This window comes from Chelonoidis abingdonii, chromosome 23 (assembly GCF_003597395.2).
Source record: "Chelonoidis abingdonii isolate Lonesome George chromosome 23, CheloAbing_2.0, whole genome shotgun sequence".
Classification (NCBI taxonomy): Eukaryota; Metazoa; Chordata; order Testudines; family Testudinidae; genus Chelonoidis; species Chelonoidis abingdonii.
In genome coordinates this window covers 1,333,454-1,354,156 of record NC_133791.1, presented here as the reverse complement: position 1 = coordinate 1,354,156, position 20,703 = coordinate 1,333,454, and the positions used below count along the sequence as shown (strand labels likewise).

The 20,703-nt window shown below is 40.9% G+C and overlaps 1 protein-coding gene across 2 annotated transcripts in view; it reads right to left on the bottom strand.

Annotated features, from left to right (window-relative positions):
- DNAJC11 (DnaJ heat shock protein family (Hsp40) member C11) overlaps window positions 1-20,703 on the bottom strand; it is a 68,857-nt gene that overhangs the window by 26,416 nt on the left and 21,738 nt on the right. For both annotated transcript variants that reach the window (XM_032763857.2, XM_032763858.2), the window contains exons 4-5: window positions 16,307-16,408; window positions 167-295 (exon numbers count right to left, since the gene is read on the bottom strand). In XM_032763857.2, coding sequence (XP_032619748.1) covers window positions 167-295; window positions 16,307-16,408 — 231 coding nt within the window. The remainder of the gene's footprint in view (window positions 1-166; window positions 296-16,306; window positions 16,409-20,703) is intronic.

The window sequence follows — 20,703 nt, the reverse complement described above, 5'->3', positions numbered from 1 at the left end:
ATCTCTATGCCCCAGTCCCCTAAAGTAGGTAACTGCGTCCCTTCCGTTCATAAATAAAGATGAGAACCCCCCGCAAGCAGTGTTCCATTTTGTGGTGCTGTGTGCTGTTACGCCTCATTAACTCAGAACCTTCTTTATACTTGGGTTGGTATTTATGTCACTTTACCTCAATGGACTGGGATATGTGCATTTTGTTAATTTCAATCTGGGGAAAGCTGCTCCCTGGCACATCTTCATATTCTTCATCATAACGATCAAAGAGGTCAGTGGCATCTATTCCAACACTAATCGTTCCCTGGGGAGAGACAAGCAAAACAAGTTCCTAGCACGAATATGGTCAATGTATGTAGGCTGAAGGACTACCACTCCTTTATTTATGTTTTACAACTTAAAAACATTTTTTTTCCATTTTAAAATGTTTTCCCACCCTTCTGCTGTATGAAAAGGCTTCCACAAACAAAGCAGGAAACTCAGTGATTATGCAGAGAAATGGCAAAGCATTGTCAGAGGCACAAAATAAACAAACTGAACAACAGACTGAAGTATTTATTGTGTTTTTTATAACAGCAGATAAAATATTTAAGATGTTACACATAACAGAAGCAGGAAGAACAGTTTCAGACAGAAGAGGCATTTTTATTTCCTCAGAATTGACTGAGTCCCTTCAATTTTGTAAAACCAATCCACTGATTTTGTAATTAATCTCTTCTATGAAACTGAGCTAGAAGTTCACCTCCACTTCTGAAATATTTGAAAACAACCTAATTTTGAGCTGTGTTAGCTGGTCATCACTGATCGTATAAGTCACATGCTATTGGTTCTGTTCCCTGATTGGATGAGCTTGATTCTTACGATCAATAGGAGCGCTTGAAGAAGATAGCATTTCAGGATATCCTTAGGAGGGGTTAAACCTTTTCCTCTCTAGGTCACTTAGGCTCGGCCTGAGAATCACTCCTTTTGGCTGGCTGCTGTTGCATTCATACAAATAATTGTGTCATCAGTCCCACAGCTGTGAAGGGGATAATCAGATCCTTGTCTCTCTCACATAGGTGCCTCAGTGGAAAAGGACTTTGGGAATCTTCTCCTGCTACTATGTCAAACAGTGTCCCATCTTATGTGAAATATATCACTTCCAATAGACCATCAAGTATGAGAGATTAAAATTAACTTTCTAAGTCAATTTGTGAGAGAGAAACTCAGTGGTCGGATGTTTACAGAAATCAAAACACAGCAGGAGCATGTGTATGGAAGTAAATTCTTTTTTAAATCTGTGCAGATATTCAATTGTTTTGCTGAGTTATCTATACCGGAAATGCATGGAAAATGGCAGTGTGTTTGAAGTGCTCAAGATTGTGTGTTTCACCCTTCATCTAGGGGGGTTCTCACAACAAATTTTTGTGGCCTCAGAGTCTGTTGTTGGTGGCTGCTATGACAATTTTTCCTAAAATCCTTAAATTAACTTTCGGAAAAACAAATGAATATTTACATACAATGTCCAAATGATAGTAATTTATTTATGTTAAATTTGGGTTTTTTTGCAGACTCAATAATAAAAATAATGTTCAGTTGTCTCTATTCTTTACTGGACCTAAACAGAATAAAAACACAAATAAGGTGCCTTCTTGTCTTTTTTGTTGTTGTCGTTTCTTTTTCTTTGTTCTTTCTTCTTTTTATTTTTTATTTTTTTAAAGACTTGCTGGCTAGTAAGTCTGCTTCTGTGAAAAGGGATATTTGTACGTTTGTTAATATCACTTTTCACAGCAGCAGACTTGTTATCTAGCTGGGAAGCAGTGAAAGATGATATTAACAAACATACAAATATCACTTCTCACAGCAGACTTACTCAGCCCTGTCAAGCCAGGGACCAAATTAAGCCTTGGATGGGGATGAGAGTAGGGAGGCAGCAGGAGTGATGGGCTGAATAGGTGAGGGGGCCTGGGGAGACAGCGGCGGTCAAGGGCGATGAGGGGTGGTGAGGAGCCAGAAGCCCTGCGGTTGGAGCCTGCTGTCACGTGGCCACATCCTGCCACCCATCACCCCAGAGTTGAAGCCAGAAGCCTAAGCCCCACTGCTCCCACGAAGATAGGGAACTCACACTGGCTGTCTGCTCCTCCAGCATTTGTGGCTCCAGAAGGGGGCAGGGTCCAACCTCTTCTGGCAGCCCCAGAGGAGGGGCTGCTGCCCCCCACCCCACCCCCCCAAATAACCTCTCAGGAGGCTGTGGGCGCAGGAAAAGCCCCTGGTGGCCGCATCTGAGAAACACTGATTACGAGTTTGCATTTCAAGACTTAGAAACGATGGCTCTAATCTTTTATCTCTTTTTAAAGCCACACACACTATGTTCACAGTGTAATGCAAACTGTTTACATAAACATTTGTGATGAAAAGTGAAAAATGCTATGCGACCGCTCTGAGAACTGAATACTGATGTCTACCGATGGAATGAAAATCCAAGAATACCAAGAAGAAGGTTATTTTCTGTCACTGTTCGTTGTATTTACTGGAAATCAAAGCTTCATTAGGATTGTTGAACTACTTCTGGGATTTAGAAAAGTTGTGCTAAAATTAAATCCAATGCATGCATTGTAACCAGCGTGAAGGGTTTAAGACAAAACTGAAATTAGCCTACTGATTTCAAGATCTAAGAGATTTCATAATCTATTCCTACTTTTTGAATGGATCTTCCACACAGCAAAAGAAGAGAAACATTTTAAAAACAGGAAAACGTGACTGTAAAACCATAAAAATTGCCAGGACAACTCAGGTACAGTATCCAAACCTTTTTTTAAATCATTTTTTTAAGCTGACTGGATTTCAAGTTGGTGTCCCTTGAACAACAGTAAATAATAAAATTAAATTTAGCTTTACTTTGTTTACAGTAGCACAAAACATTTGCTTCCAAACTTTACTTGGGAAAGAATCTACTGTTTAGGAATGCTCCTCAGATAAGTCACCTTTGAGTGCATCAGCTTTCCAAAATCTACGAGTGTTTCTCAAGTTTCCATCCTCTCATATCCTGTGCTGCTCTTTGAAACAATGCCAAAGAGTCGGTGACAAGTGAAGCTCTGCAGTACTCTGCTGCTGCTCCAAACCTCTGGGAAGTGAACAAACAGAACAGCCAAAGGAAGCTAAGCAGAGATTTCAGGCTTAAGTGCCAACCAACCACGCTTGACAAAATTCCAGAGAGTTATTGATCAAGTGATATTGTATGCATGTGAGCACTGCTTTTAGCAATATAGAAAACTGTTCTGATGCTTTTCTGCTGCACTTCATCTTTTGCAAATGTACTGCTCATAGCTCCAGAATGGAATGATTTTCCATATTCAATGTTCAACCTCAGCAGAGTGGTTTTGCTACAGCTTGTAACTCCACTTTCATATTCTACTAAATATGCTTTTAAAAAAATGAGTTACCAAACTTCAGCAATGAAGAAATAGTATTTTGCTGAATTTAGATTGTGAATAAAAATAGAAAGCAGCAGCAGCAAAAGTGTAAATAAAAAGAGACATAAATTGAAGAATGGTGCTTGTGAAATGAGACACATTTTACTTGCTCAAACTTCTATCTGCTATTCAGACTATTGTGTATTCAAACTCCTGACAGAGTTTAAATCCTGCTTTACTTCCACCTACATTTCTTGAAAATGCACATTTTGCAAGTTGAAGTAGATTTGCACTATAAAGAAAATAGTCTCGTAAAGTAATTCACTCTAGCGTGTTAACATTCTACCACTATGTAAAAAGATCTCACAGCACTGACAGTTCTTATACTGCACCCCACACGTGCTAGTCCTTCTTCTCTGCATGCAAGCCTAAGGCCTCGTCAGTAGGGCCCTACCAAATTCTCGGACATGAAAAACACATCACAGACCGTGAAATCTGGGCTCCACCACGAAATCTGGTCTTTAGTGTACTTTTATCCTATATTATACAGCAGGAGTGGCCAACCTGAGCCTGAGAAGGAGCCAAATTTACCAATGCACATTACCAAAGAGCCACAGTAATACGTCAGCAGCCCCCCCTGAGCTCCCCCTACTCCCAGAGCCTTCATCCACTGGCAGCCCCACCAATCAGCGCCCCCCATCCCCGATCAGCTGTTTCCTGGCGTGCAGGAGGCTGGGGCGGGTGGAGGAGTGAGGGCACGGCAGGCTCAGGGGAGGGGGTTGGAAGGGATGGAGTGCGGGCAGCGCCTGTGGCAGAGCCAAGGGTTGAGCTATGAGCCCCCCTGGCACATTGGAAAGTTGGCGCCTGTAGCTCCAGCCCCGGAGTTGGTGTTACACAAGGAGCCGCATATTAACTTCCACCTCTGCTATAGAGCTTTCACAGGGGAGGCCAGCATTTCTCAAAATGGGGGTCCCAACCCAAGAAGCGGTGACAGTTGGGTTGCAAGGTTATGGTAGGAGGGACTTAGGCCTGGTCTACACTACACGTTTAAATTGATTTAATGGCCGTTAAATCGATTTAACGCTGTACCCGTCCACACTACAACGCTCTTTATATCGATATAAAGAGCTCTTTAAATCGATTTCTGTACTCCACCCGACGAGAGGAGTAGCGCTAAATTCGATATAACAGTTCGGATTATGGTTAGTGTGGACGGAAATCGACGTATTGGCCTCTGGCGGTATCCCAGAGTGCAACACTGACCGCCTCTGGACAGCAATCTGAACTCGATGCAGCGCGCAGGTAAACAGGAAAAGCCCCGCGAACTTTGAATTACATTTCCTGCTTGCCCAGCGTGGAGCTCTGATCAGCACGGTGGCGATGCAGTCTCAAATCCAATAAGAGCTCCAGCATGGACCGTACGGGACATACTAGATCTGATCGCTGTATGGGAGACAAATCTGTTGTATCAGAGCTCTGTTACAGAACACGAAATGCAAAGCGTTTGAAAAAAAATCTCCAGGATACACCAGCGCTGCGTGACAAGCGTAACGGGAAGCCAGAGACTCAAATGGACGCTCATGGATGGAGGGGGTACTGAGGACTCCAGCTATCCCACAGTCCACAGCAGTCTCTGAAAAGTATTTGCATTCTTGGCTGAGCTCCCAATGTCTGTAGGTTCAAACACAGTGTCTGGCGTGGTCAGAACAGCTCCTCAGTTTCTTTTCCCCCACCCCCACCACATGAAAGAAAAGGGAAAGAATATCATTCCTTGACTACTTTCAATGTCACCCTATGTGTACTGAATGCTGCTGGTAGACGCGATGCTACAGCAGTGAAGAGCAGTATCCGCTCCTCTCCCCCTTCCCCCTCCCCGGGGTAGACGGTACTGTAGGACTGCCCACCATCCTCATCAATATTTAACATGGTGACATTGACACCACATTGCTGGTTACTCCCAGTAGATAGGACAGAACGGCTAATAACCAGCTTCATCATCGCAACTGGGGGCTTCAGCCCCTCCCTTTCCTGTGTAAAGAAAGATTCCGTACTGCCTGGACTGTCATAGCCCCGGGAGCTGCCTCCAAGTGCCCCCCGCCTCATTTTATCTCACATAACAAAGTCTCTGTTTCTTATTCTGCATTCCTCTATAACTTCATGACACAAATGTGGGGGGCGCGGCGAACTGACGAGTGGGGCGGGCGTCACGGTAGCCCAGAAGGTTGGGAGGAGGAAGCAACGGGTTGGTTGTTGCAGGCCCCCCTGTGAATACTGACACGGAGAAGCTGTGCTCTCTGATACACTGGTTTCCCAATACACTTGCCTCTTATTCTAGGCAGGACTGACTCTATTTTTAGAAACCATAAGGGAGGGATTGACTCAGTCCCAAGTGAGTCAATCCCAATTTTGCTTTCAAAAATTTTCAGCCAGGGGCACTCATGATAGCAGCGGACAGTACAGAGGGGGAGAGATAACCGTCATTTCATTGCCAGTTTTCTCTGGCAGTAGACGTACAGAACGACTGGTAACCTCTTGCTATTCATGCAAAAGCAAGTGAATGCTGCTGTTGTAGCGCTGGAGTATCGCCTCTCTCTCCGCAGTCCAGTACACATACGGTGCCGGAAAAAAAAAAGCTGAACGGGCTCCATGGTTGCCGTGCATATGGCGTCTTCCAGGGCAATCCAGGGAAAACGGCGCAAAAGGATTGTCAGCTGATGTTTTCCCAGAGGAAGGAATGATTGACGACATTTACCCAGAACCCCCGCAACAATTAAGATTCAACCCTGAATTCCAAGGGCGGGGAGGACGGCGGGAACTATGGGATGCTATGGAAGTGCTACCCAGAATGCAATGCTTCAGAAATCAACGTTAGCCTCGGAGCATGGACGCACAACGCCGAATTACTGTGCCTAGTGTGGCCGCATGAAATCAAATTTATAATATCAGTTTTATAAAACCGATTTTAGCAAATTCGATTTTATCCCGTAGTGTAGACGTGGCCTTAGTATTGCCACTCTATACTTCTGTGCTGCCTTCAGAGTTGGCTGGAAAGCGGCAGGCTGCCGCCAGGTGCCCAGCTCTGAAGGCAGCAGCACAGAAGTAAGGCAGGAATACCACACCATGCCATCCTTACTTCTGCGCTGCTGTTGTCAGTGGCGCTGCCTTCAGAGCTGGGCTCCTGGCCAGCAGCTGCCACTCTCCAGCTGTTCCAGCTCTGAAGGCAGCACCCCACCAGCAGCAGCACAGAATAAGGGTGGGAATACCACAACACCTCCCACAATAACGTTGTGACCCCCCCCCCCCACTATCCCTTCTGGGTCAGGACCCCTACAGTTACAACACAGTGAAATTTCAGATTTAAATATCTGAAATCATGATATTTATGGTTTTTTAAATCCTCTGTGAAATTGACCAAAATGGACTGTGACTTTGGTAGCACCCTACTCATCAGCTACTCTTTACTGGGGAAAATCAAAATTACTCACCGTAGGTTTTCCTCACAATTTAAAATAAAAATCAGAGAAAACTTATGAACCTTAGTGGTTTCTAAACTTAAAAATGCAATTTTCTTTGGAACAAGATGATCATCTACCAGACATTTTTGAAGAAACAATCAAAACCGACACATTTTCATGAACCGTTCATTTGATACTTACCGCTTTTTATGGACTCTGTTTGCCTTTTCTCTCTCTCCTCCTTTGTCAATTATTATATAGATATTATTTAGCTCTCAATGTCCACTGGCCAGCTCCAGTAACATAATAATAATTTATGAGGTCATTTTAAAGAAAAAGTGAATCTATGAATGAAAAATAAATCTGATGAGGCGCTGAGGCACTTGGGCTTTTTTTTATAGATACAGTAGAACCTCAGAGTTACAAATGCCTCAGGAATGGAGGTTGTTTGTAACTCTGAAATGTTCATAACGCTGAACAAAACATTATGGTTGTTCTTTCAAAAGTTTACAACTGAACATTGACTTAATACAGCTTTGAAATTTTACTGTGCAGAAGAAAATGCTGCTTTTAATCATCTTAATTTAAATGAAACAAGCACAGAAACAGTTTCCTTACTATGTCAAATCTTTTTTTTTTAAACTTTTCTGCCCTTTTTTTTTTCTTTAAACAGTTTATGTTTAACACAGTACTATACTGCATTTGCCTTCTTTTTTGGGGGGGAGGAAGGAGGGGGAAAGAAGAGGGTCTCTGCTGCTGCCTGATTGCATACCTCCAGTTCCAAATGAGGTGCGTGGTTGACCAGTCAGTTCCTAACTCTGAGGTTCTACTGTATCTTTTACCTGTCCTCACCTTTGTCTAATTATGAACAATAGAGATTTATTCTTGACAATTACTGTATTTTTTTCCTCATTAGTATTATTTTGGACATCATCAGATTTGTATTTGGGGTTTCTTTTTCTACACCATTCACAGTAGCAGCCGTGTTAGTCTGTATCCGCAAAAAGAACAGGAGGACTTGTGGCACCTTAGACACTCCTGTTCTTTTTCTACACCAGTGGTAGTTTGTAAAAATACTCACCTTTAACAAAAATAGCAATATCTAAAGTTTCAAACCAAAAGCAGTCTCATTGTATGTAAAGTCTTTGGAAGATTACAAGAAGCCAGGTGCTCCTTATATCATCTTAACTGAGTATTCTGGGGTGGGGAGCTGTCCCTCAATCAATGTTTTTCTTGTTTGTCTGTTTTTTGAAACATATTTCAGCTACTTGCCTTCCACAAGATGCATTTCACTGGCTTATGAGCCAATGTAGTAGATTCCATACAGAAATTTTCCCTATCACCAAGTAGGTGAAGTCGCTCTCAAACAGCTGGTAGATCTTGGTAAGGAAACTGGCTCAAATACAAGAACAGACAAAGCAGCAGATGGTACTGTTAAAAAATATTCTCAAAGAATGACAGCACCCCCTATGCTATCGAATTGGGGGGAGGGAAGAGAGAGAGAGGTCGCTGCTACCAACAACTCATCATCAGCCACCTGTTCAGAGAATATAGGAGAAGAGAAAACAACATTCCGAAATGTGGGAGCTGCACATGAGCAGTAAGAATGAACTATGAACCCTACTACAAAGTTAAATCTGCAGCATACTGCAAAGTGTAAAAATTCAGTAGGAAAGGGAGTTATTAAACACAGCACCTCAGAGCAGCCTGCATTATCAACCGACCACCTGAAAGGCTCTTTAATATAGGTGGTTCTGAATCTTATGAGCACAAAACAGTCTTTAATGACTGCTTTTTTATTAGAACGTTTCTTGAAAGTCAGCATTAAAGTATTTTAGAATCTCTCTCTCTTTCCAGCTCCCAAAAGACAGGTCTCATGCAATGGCACATCTAACAGAGCCCTCCACCGTCTCGCCTCGGTTTGCGGGCTACCACTTGCAAGCTGGCTGAAAGTAGAATTAAAAATTAAAGTCCCATATACTGAGTGTTGGAGCCAGCACAATACTCTTCACCATATCCTGGGGCTGAGAACTCAGGACAGAGCTTTGGAAAAGCTGGTCGTAAGCATATTACAGAATACAGGGTACTTTCTAAACCCATTTATAACCATTCCCCTGCTTTCCCTCTTCCTGGGGTCATACTGTGTGGGCAAGTCAAGAACTTTTCACCCACAGTTTAGATGAAACCAAGTACTCCAAACAGTGCTCGAAGCATTTAATAGAGAGACTGCAGGGAGGAACTCTTAGAATCAAATTAAGACCATAAAATTGCTCCCAAATGGAAACCTTACCCATCAGGTTTCTAATGGTATTGAATATTTATGGCCAAGTCATAACCCCCAACAACAGGTTTATGATGAAAACTGTGACATATCCTCCAATATAATGTGGATCACATATTACTACACTGAAAACATTCATCCTGCTTGTTCCCAGTTAGACAGGATTAGGTCATCTCAGAATTTAAAAATATAGATACCTAAAATCAGAACCTTTGTCATGACTTGGCAGGAGATTCCATCAGATGCAGCCTCTCTTTTAGATGAGTCCAGCAAGGGGTCATGCGCCTGAGAACTCTCATTTCAGCAAAGCCAAAGGAATAGTTTTAAATTATACTCAACACTCTGCTAGTGGAAACCCAGAAAGATGTACAGAACTGTCCCACTTGTCACTGTCTCTCTCTCTTACTTGGAGAGTCTGTGTGGTGCAGATAAACATCCTCTAAGTCACGACACCAGATGGAAGTTTTATCTCTTCTCCTTCCTAGAGTGGGTATAATTAATTTAAATATATTGATTTCCAAGTTTATACAACAGAACAAAACCAGCAGGATTAATTTAAATTACCCTGGTCTTCTGAATCAGCTGGGAGTGTTTTTGATGCCTAGTGTTGGACTGATTAATGCACTGGGCTAGAGGAGCAGCAGCTGACTTTTGGCTGATAGAGACCTTATGGATTGACTGAACACAGTGCTCAGATGTCCTTCTTACCAACCAGTGGGGACAGAGACATCTCCCAGCCACTTAATGCCCCTACAGTACAGAATACATTAGAAGCATATAAAGAGGGGATTAAAAATATATCTGTCAAACTCTACGCTGATGGGATTTCACCGGGGTCACACTTGGGATTCCCAGCCATTCTCAAGACCCCATACACTCTGTAGCAAGATTGATCTTCGTTCTGCAGCAGGACCCCTGCATTGTGGTACCCTAGCGTAGTTACAATTGGAGGTTTTTAGTGAATTAACTGAGAAAATGATTTGCAATGGGAATTTGTGCCTTTGAAAAATCTCCCCCAAATCAATGGGAACTGGACACCTAGCTTCCATTTGGGCCTCTAAAAATCTTCCCCTTTCTCTGTGCCTCGTTCCCCTTCTAAAACTGGGATATTGATACTTCCTTTCTCCCACCCTTTGTTGGTCTTTTTTATTTAGACTGTCAAGTCTATGGACAGGAACAGTCTCTTCTCAGGTTTATGCATAGCGCCCAGCGCAATAAGGCCCTTATCTCAGTTTAGGCCACTAGATGCTACCATAATACAAGAAAATTAGTGAATTCAATGTTAATTTTGAAATCTAATTATGAAAATGTCAATGTCAACACCCCTCAGAGATAAATTGGGCAGGTTACACCTTGCTCGAAGCTATTGTTTCAGGCTGTCTGTAGACTCAGGAAATCATCACTGCTTCTGTTTAGGCTCAGTTGATGTTTGAAAGTTTCCTTTACAATCGTAAGGGCTAGATATGTTTTGTTTTGTTTATTTCAATGAATGATTGGCTTGTACAGCACCATCCTGCAGCAAGGGATGGATTCGTACATTCCACGGCCACAGAATCACAGAACATGAGGTCCTGGTTGCAGTATCTGTTTAAATAGTAAACAGGGAAAGATGTCTGAAAGAAAATGCATTTATTTATATCAAAGCTCCTTGGTCTCTAAGGGTATGTTTTACACAGCAGTGGGAGGGCCACCCACATACATACCCACGGTGTCCAGTGGGTTTGTACTTGGGCAGCTAGCCTGTGCCACCCTCCATGCTGCCATGGCCAGACTGATATTTTTAGCATACTAGTTGAAGCAAAGCTAGCGCATCTGCTCATCCATACAGGGAAGTACCCTTCTAGCTGCTGTGTAGACATACCCTAAAAAAGGAAAGATGGCAGTCTTTGGAATTCATCTGCAAGGAGCTCTCCTTTATTTTCTCTCTTCTCATATCTTACTATTATTATTTCCAGTAGAAATTACAAATTTGCTAGGGCAGTGCTTTCCAAATCAAAAGATGCCAAGGACCCTGTGACAAAGAGCTCATAATCTAAAAAGATTTTGTCACGCTTGCTACTGAGGTGTTGCAATGGCTTCTATAAATGAAAGCTTTACAATAGTTCTGACTGCAAACAGCATCCACTTATATCACTTTTACAGAAAACAATTGAGATTATAAGGAAAAATTGTGTCTTCACTGCAGAATCATGCAACAGGCAGAAACTCAGTTTAGGAGAAAGCTTTATTCCCACACAAATATCCACCAGTAATGTTCTACTTTTCCTTAGCTGGTATTGCTAATTATTGCAAAGGAAATGGCTTTTTGCATAAGTGTAATGTGCCTATTTTTCACGTTTTTGTTTTAGTGAAATTCACTTTTACAATTTTTTTTTTATAAAAAATGTAGTGCTTTTTAATTAAATAATTTTACAAGGAACATGCTTTACAACAATAAAGAAATAATTTCCATAATAAGTCTTCCTGTAAAATTTAATCTGTTCCTGGGAATCACAAAGACTGAACTGGGAAGGCAGCCAGTTCTATGAATAAAGCAAAAAAGACAGAGTGCATCACTGATCAGCTAGTCATAGGCGAAAATCAAGAAACAATCAAATAGTGAGGGTAGGAATATAGTAATCTGGGTGGCAGGCACCGTGTTACAAAGTCAGAGAGATAAACTGACAGAAGCCACGAAAGACAGAAAATCAAGCACCAAATAGCCCTAAACATAATACTCTATTCCACAAGGAAACAGTGCAAGGTCATTAAAACTGGATTAATAAAATCAGGGGGCTTTGATTTCAATTAGGATGTGCTCTGCAATATTTTGAAATGGCTGCAGCATTCAACTATCAGATTTAGGTATATTGATTAAAAGAGAATAAAATAATCAATACATGAAACTACAATGAACAAATTAACCCAGCTGCAGAATCTATGTCTAAAAAAAGGCAAGAAATATATATTAAGCATGCAAATAAAAGATCCTGCAAATCTGTTTGATACACTGGTCAAACAATGAAATGTGGTCAAAATAAACGCCAGCATTACCTGTATCCTACCAAGTTGATCAGCACACTCTTATATAGCCTGGTTGGGAAAAGTCCCTTTTCATTATATTCTCCCAATTTTGTTACCCACTGGCGGGGTGATAGCTTTGGAGGAAGTACTACTGAAGACAAGGCTCCAAGCAGGGTTAGATAGCAAGAATGTTAGCAATGGCATGGTTGGTGACATCGTAACACCAGTGGTAGCAACCAAGAGATATTTTAGATCTAAAAGCTAATGCAGATACAAATGTCTTTGGAAGGTCTAATTTAGTGCATGTCTTTTCTGCTGTACCTCTCCTAAGATGGTAGCATGGGAAGAAAAGGTACTTTTCTATACTGATATGGACAGAGTCACCATGCAATATTCTGTAATTTTCAGCTGTGTGACAGTCAGAGTTGTTTTACATATTATTAATGTAGGCCTTTTAGAACTATTTTATTATTTTCTTTTTCTGTAAAATTGCCCATCAAAATTTGTTCTGTTTAAACCAAACTGAAATGGGTATCTGACTAGTATCTGAGTCAGTTGCTGGCTCATGCACTCAAGAAAAAGTTAAATTTTGATCCCAGCGGAGGCCAAAATAAAATAAAATAAATACATACATACATACATATAAAGGCACTCTGCTTGTGAACCAGATTGTAAGCACTGAGAAGGCTGTGGTATTCATAAGATGCTGTACCACAGAATGGCAAAAGAAGGAGCAGTGAAAATAGAGATAGGTTAATTCTAATTTATTCAGACATGTGAATTATGCCCATTACAAAGACTCTACATAAAAACACAGACCTCTCACTATATCCAGCACAAAATCAGATTTACAAGTATCGACTCAGAGAGGGTTGAGAGTAGTAGAGATTCTTCCTTCTCTTTCTTGTTGCGTTCCCTAGGTAGAACATTCCTGCAAGTTGACCCATGTGAATAAAAAGGTGGCAGGAGCTGGATGACCCTCAAAGTATCTCCATTCTCAGACACAGGCAAATAAAGAGATTTGCTTTCTCCAAATGTGAAGTATTTCCTCTCAAATCAAGAAACTGACTTTCCAAACCCATCAGCACATTTCAAAAAGCAAAAACTAAACTCTACAAGCAAATAACCCAACTTAAAATCTGCCAAACCGCCTACATATGGGTATTGCTCAACGTTTCTGGTTAGAAATGCTTTATTTAGCTGGAATCATTTTATAGAACTAATAAAATGTTAGAAATTTTAAAATAGCTTGCATTCTTATGAAATGATCACAGCTGTGCTACTTAATTCCATAGGAACGCTGCCTGAAGAGACATTTTCATAGTATGCCAATAAGCAATTGCTGTAAACACCCAGATGGCTAATTTTATCGGAGGACACAGAGGCTCTGGCTTACACTGCAGCTCTACTTTTTATTGCTCACAACTACTGTGAAACACCCAGAAAAAAGTGTCATATTCCTGAAGTCACAGAGAAGCATTAAATGGCAATACTCACCCGCCCTCCAGCCCCCTGTCTGTTCCATGCTCTTCTCAAAATATCCATTTGCACCAAACCACCTCATTTGCAACAGGGATGTTTCCAATTCCTTTAGTTTTATCCATTTTCTGGTTGGAATGCCATTGGCAAGAGATCATTAAGGTTGGGTCAAAGGAGCCAACTGGCCTGTTTCTGATCGCTGGCTGTTACTCCTGTTCTTTTGCACAGTTCGCTTTGATTACTGTGTCCCCTTCATCTCAGCTCCCACTCATAGTACATCTTTGGTCCCCACATTCATGGTAGAACAAACGCAGCTGCCGCCAGGCTCCTCTGAAAGCCACACTGAGCTTTACTAATCTGCCTCCTGATTGTCCCATATTTCAGGTTGAGGCTGGAGAGACTATTGAGGCAAAAGAGCTTTCTGCTTTCCAGAAGAGCATCTCAAGTTCACTAGGGATTCAAAGCCAAAACAATGATTTAAAATGAGATATTCCCAGTGTTTTTTAATACAGAAGTTGTAATTTTATTAAGACCAGGAAAGGAAGACTTCTTCCATTTTACCCTTTGTGTATTAGCAGAAAAGCTCCAGTAGAGATCAATGCATACGCAAGAAGAAAAAAGATTTCTTCAGAAGGCAGGAAGGAGGGGAAGAGAAGAACAGGAAAGTGAGCCTGTGGGGCAGGTGGCACAGAAACACACTGCTCAGTGGACTGACAATTTTCAGACTCCTGTATACTGGATATCATTTTTATTATTAATTTTTATTTGATCTTTCCAGTGATAACATGGGTGGCACAGAGAAAACCTGCTATAAAAGAAAAAATGAAATTACATACTGTAAAACTGTTTTTGTCCCACGGGAATGAGCAGAGCATAAACTGCTATTCAACAACATGAGATGCGTTGACAGGTAAATCTTCGTACTCATAGAACAATCTGTGTTTAGTTGTCCCTATACTGCAGAGGAAAAAGGAGAGAAAGCGACAACCAGGGAGCTGAGGAAGGAATGGAAGCTGCAATATCATTTCAGTTAAAGCCTCAAAGACACAGTTTAGCTCTAATGTCCTTTCTGAGCGACTGGCGACACACATATTTATCATTGGGGCAGACTTATCCGATCAGGGTAGGTGGAGTGGGAGGCTACACTATCTGATGAACTACACAAGACCAGCCCCCAGGTAGCCAATTCTAATCCATGGATTAGAGAAAGAGAAATGTAAAATCAAACCAAGTTCTCTGTACACACGCCTATATTAAGGGAGAGGAAATGACACCACAAAAAGTGATAGGCACCTAGACTCAACCTCACACCCTGTCACTCCTCTCGCTCCCCTCCCTCTCGTTCACGAAATGTCATCCACCAGAAAGATTTATAAAGGTGAAAAATCTTTGTTTGTGCTCTTCTTTTTTAAAAACAGACCCAGGCAAGTCTTTCAATACTCGCTTTGCTGGTGAATTATGTCTAAATTACATGATCTCCACTCTAATTACGCAATAAGTCAGAAAGACACCAGACAATAAAGGACAGTACCCAAGCACCTTATTGGTGGTATAAATATTTTCTTCTGTTTTTAAATATTTAAATAAAACAAAACTTTTAATAAAATGTTCTGTTTGCTCTATCTCTTTGGCCATGATGGCCTGAGACAGTAATGGTGAGCTTCAGGTGTCCAGACACTGAAGCCAGCATTTGTTCTGCTTGCTGTCATTAAGGGATGAGTGTGAGCCACATTGTGTACCTATAAGAGAAGGAGAACATTAGGGAAGGAACTCTGGATAACTTTAGTATTATGATAGGTGCGGAATTGTGAAGAAAAGTAAAGTTTTGGTGCAGAAGAAAAGTTGTATATTATAGTGCAATTAATTCACCAGACTCACAATAGAATGAAGTGGGCAAGGAAGAAAACAGTGCAAAACATTAAACAAGTTGAATATAAAGTATCAAATGCAGAAAAGAACCAAAAAACTGTATTGCATTTTACAGTAACTCCTCACTTAGACATTCACTGCATTATTTCCATGCATTAAACAGTATCTACACACAGTTCTTTTTTTTTTCCAGCGTAAGAGTGCTTTGCTCCTGTTCAGTTTAACCCACTCTGTTTCCTATTTTGAAATAAGGATGTCTACACATGGAGTTGGTCTGAAACACCTATTGTGTTTTAAATTCACACACTACCTTAATTCAGCTTTGTTCTTGACAAATCCATGTTGACTGTTACTTACCATCTTATTTTGCTCTCTAAACTTCAACTGGAAGATTTCTGCTATGCAATTGATTTGTCAGTTGCTCTTTCATTCAGTTTCAAAGATGCATTTGAGTGTATCTTAGCACACCTGTGACAGGGGAAACCTGTCACAGAACTGTAGGGAGTTTCACTTTATTTGGAATATTTGCATAGGACTCAGAAGTTTTCTCAGGGTTCTGAGAAAGTTTTTTACTTCTACACGTATCTCACCAACGAAAGCACAAAGAATTCTCCACAGAAGAGAACTTTTCAAAACAATTCACTTTACTATAAGACATCTTTTTTCCTGTATTTCCCTTATATATTGCAACATTAGAAAAGGGTGGGAAAAACCCCAATAAATGTGGTTAGCTATGACTCTGTTAATTTCAAATCACTCCTCTAGCCATAAAACACCTCATTATGTCTAACAGTTTAAGGCTTCATTCTTGAGAACAGATGTGTTTTCTACTTTACCTTGGGATTAGTTCGCTGCTGAAGTCTCCTTTCTTCCCTCTCTCTCTGCAAACGCTCAAATTCTTCTCTAATTTCAGCTGGAGTTCTCCTCCTCTCCACAACCTGTACACAAAAGAATTAAGAAACAAAGGTTAACAGGCAATAGACTATCCAGCCAACAATCAAACAATTTAATCACTGATGAAATTTAGAAAATTCTATGCTTTTCACTCCCTTTTTAGATAAGATCCCCTTTCATGTTACAACATGATTTTTTTTTCTGTAATCCACTGCTAAATCAAGCTACTATGTTTTTATTCAAGCACCTATTCCTGGCCCAAAGTACTTTTTACACAATTAAAAATATAAAACACAAACAAAAATCTCTCTCTCTATATATATACACAAACATGTATGTATTTCAGATATCTGAGAAGCAAGGTGGCTGAGGTAATATATTTTAATTGGACTATCTTCTGTCGCGAAAGAGAAAAGCTTTTGAGTTACACTGAACTCTTCAACTGTGGGAAAGGTTCTCAGAGTATCACAGGTTTCAGAATGGTGGCCGTGTTAGTCTGTATCAGCAAAAACAATGAGGATTCCTTGTGGCACCTTAGAGACTAACACATTTATTTGGGCATAAGCTTTCGTGGGCTAAAACTCACTTCATCAGATGGCGTTTTAGCCCACGAAAGCTTATGCCCAAATAAATGTGTTAGTCTCTAAGGTGCCACAGGGCCTCCTCGTTGTTTTTCAGAGTGTCACAGCTAACTAAAAGATGAAATAGATTGTTTAGCATTAGGAGTTAACACATATTGCAAGAAACCATTCAAGGGGAAGTGGGAAGTTAATACTTCTGCAGTCATAGAATAAAGGAGGGTCAGTGGGTACAGATAGCTGCAATGAGCCATAAATCCAGTGTCTTTATTGAGTCTCTGATTTTTAATCAAAGGAAAGTTATCAATATAAACTCCCAGGCTCATCTTTTGAAGGTGTTCCTTTGAAGACAAGGACTAAGAGGTCTAATATATCTGGCAGAATATAATGATATTCACATACTATACCAATAACCCTATAACTACCCCACACAGAACAACCCTCTCACTCACTCTTTCAACTAATTCCTTTCTCACATGCCTAGGAGAAAGTGGTCTATGCCAGGTGCCCATCAGGGTTATAAATCTGGCATATTGGGACAGGGGGGAGCATTTCAAAGCCATAGTGCCCTCATGAAAAGTGTCGCGCCAGTAGCCCCCTCCATTTATACCCAGGGGGAGTATACAGCTCAATCACCTCCACTGATCACAAATGTAGCGATACCAATATCATGAAAGAAACTCTGAAGTAGTGAGGCCCCATGTCACACAAAACTCAATAGGTTAAAACCAATACTTTACATTCCACCTGGAAACTGACAAGAAGCAAGAGGTATTTAGAGATCCAGAGCTACATTTTAAACTAATGTAACCCTGTATCAGAGGGGTAGCCGTGTTAGTCTGGATCTGTAAAAGCAGGAAAGAGTCCTGTGGCACCTTATAGACTAACAGACGTATTGGAGCACGAGCTTTCGTGGGTGATGCATCCGACGAAGTGGGTATTCACCCACGAAAGCTCATGCTCCAATACATCTGTTAATCTATAAGGTGCCACAGGACTTTTTCCTGCTTTTAATGTAATCCTGTTATCACTACCCGATTAGTCAAAGACAGCAAATCTTAACAATCAAAATGAAATATTTATTTTAATGACTCAGAGAGACTGGTCTACTGATGTGCTTAGAGGGGTAAGCATGTGTGTAAGTGTTTGCAGGATCAGTGCCTACGTGTCCTTTTTTCATTATGAAGCTCATCTTCAAAGGGAAGTTACGTTCGGGATAATCACAGAGCTCATTTAAAAGACGAAACAGGGCTAAATCCTATGACTTTTCAAAACAGACTCAGGACTGCTAACTATAACTGGCCTAACACCCAGTTTTATGCAGTGCTTAACACTTACATTGGAATTCTATCACGTGGAAGTTCATGGCTTCAAGCAGGGCGGATACAAATCAATGATTTAAGAAAAAGAAAGATTTTTTTTTATTTAAATCCAATTTTTTTGATAAAATGCTTTTCGAGGGAAAAAAAACCTATCTAAAGATAGTTTTAATTAAGATACATTATAGCTCAAAGATATCTCATCATGGAATAGGGATGATAAATTCTAATTCTATAGTATGAGACAATGTATTCATGAAATGTTTAAGAAAAGTTTTGTAAATGAGATAGGGGGCAGAATAGACCTGGACAAGGAGAAGAATTCTGGAGATAAACGTGAGAAGCGAGGGACATACGCTTGCTTTGTTAAAATATTATGCGTTTGCTGTTGAAGAAAAAAATCCAGAATACTTAACATTGTTCTCTCCTCTCTCTTCTTTCCTACTCCATTTTTTCCCTAACCTTCCCTCCTACAGAATCCTTTTCTTCCAGTATTTAAAAGCATAATAGCACTGGTCTAGGGGAACCCATCTGCTGATGAAACATTCAGCTTCACAGGAGAAAGGGTTATAATATTTGTTTAGCTCTACAGAGCAGAGAGAGAATTAAAATATATGAAATATCAGTGAAGCCAATCTCCCATCCCTTCACCCAAAAAAGAGATTGAGGATGATGTAACAGGTATAATTCCTGTGGCCACCCAGCCTCTAGTTACCTGGGATGCCACTACCTGACCTAGATTAACTGTGTTAAGCTGGGCTTTGAAAAACTGATCAGAAACCCACTAGGCAACGATCAAGCCAAACTTTGTGGAGAAGGTCCCTTGCATATGAATCTGAGGCATTAGATATTCAATATTAGCTTCGAAAACTACTGGTAGTAAAGTCTTAAACAAACATGAGGTATGGGAAGAACTTACACGGTGCTGACTTTAAAACCACTTTACAGAAACCTGGGGATTAAATCTGTCTTTCAGAACTACGTAGAAGAGAAACATAGGAATGGTGCCCCTAGCCTCTGTTTGTCAGAGGGTGGAGCTGGATGGCAAGAGAGAGATCACTGGATCATTGCCTGTTAGCTTCACTCCCTCTGGGGCAGCTGGCATTGGCCACTGTTGGTAGACAGGATACTGGGCTAGATGGACCTTGGGTCTGACCCAGTACAGCCGTTCTTATGTTATTTGGCAGCTAATATGCTTTGCCAAGGCCAAAAGAGTGAGATTTGTTGTGGACAATCCCAGCTGCTTAACCTTTGCAAATCTGAATTAAGAACTTTTAAGTTACTTTTCTCTGACTGTTCAATATTAGTATTCTTGGAGTAAGTGAAATGAGTGGACAGGATGCGAAAGACTCTATTTAGATAGTAACACGGTACTCTACTCCAGAACGCAAGATGGGAACCACAATAAAGTTACATAATGTCACTGTGATAGCCACAAAGTTACATGCTTCTGAAACTTGGCAAATGCTAGAAGCCCACAACAGGAAACTTGACGCATTCCATCAGAGATGTCCACGGAGAATACTTGGTGTCTCCTGGTGGGCTAAAGTAACCAATGCTTTTGTGTTACAAAAGACAAGCCAACACACTGTAAAGACAACGATTTGAGAAAGAAGGCTGAAGTGGTTTAAGCATGTTGTACAGCTGTAAAAATATATATCTATTCCTAGAAAAGACTGGACACTACTCAGTGGAAGAAGGACAAGAGGAGGACAAAATATAACATAAGATAATCATTGAAAAAAATGTCACTCATGGAAAAAGACTGAAACAGAGCAAGAAACATGGCATTAGACAGCGGTGGAAACACTGGGTTGCCTCGTGTCACAGGGCACAAGAGCATCTGCTCTTGTGGGGTAGGGGAAAGGTTTTTGTTCCTCTCACCACTTGTAGAATAAGCAAGGGATTTGGCCTTCAGACTCCAAGGATGGAAAACTACAATGGAGCCATGCTATGAGATTCCCGCACCAATAGCTGTCCCATTAATCTCTCATTTAGGTTTATATAATAGTGCCCAAGGTCTGGTCTGATGTTAAACGCTAAACTGGTGCAATGTTGTTTATGGACACACTACACTGGTATAAATCTGATTACAATGGTTTCACTGGCATCTCTTAAATAACCGAGCATGTTGCATAGATTTGTCCCAGTCACCCACAGAGGGGAAGATTTGGCTCCTAAAAATGAAATGAGACACACAATGCTGAGGCCAAAAAATGGCTTACTGCCATACACCGTCATTGCTGTAAGTTTTCAGCTGCAAGTTCCAAGCTTCATCATGGAACTGAACCAATAATGTATTTCAGTGCTTTGCTAGCTTCTGTTAACCACTGGTGGGACAACGAATAGAAGTCAATGATTTCATAGTAACCAGCTTGAAGTGAGCAACTGAGCCTAGGCAGAAGCTAGTAAAGGACAGGATAAGGAATGGATAAATCCTCT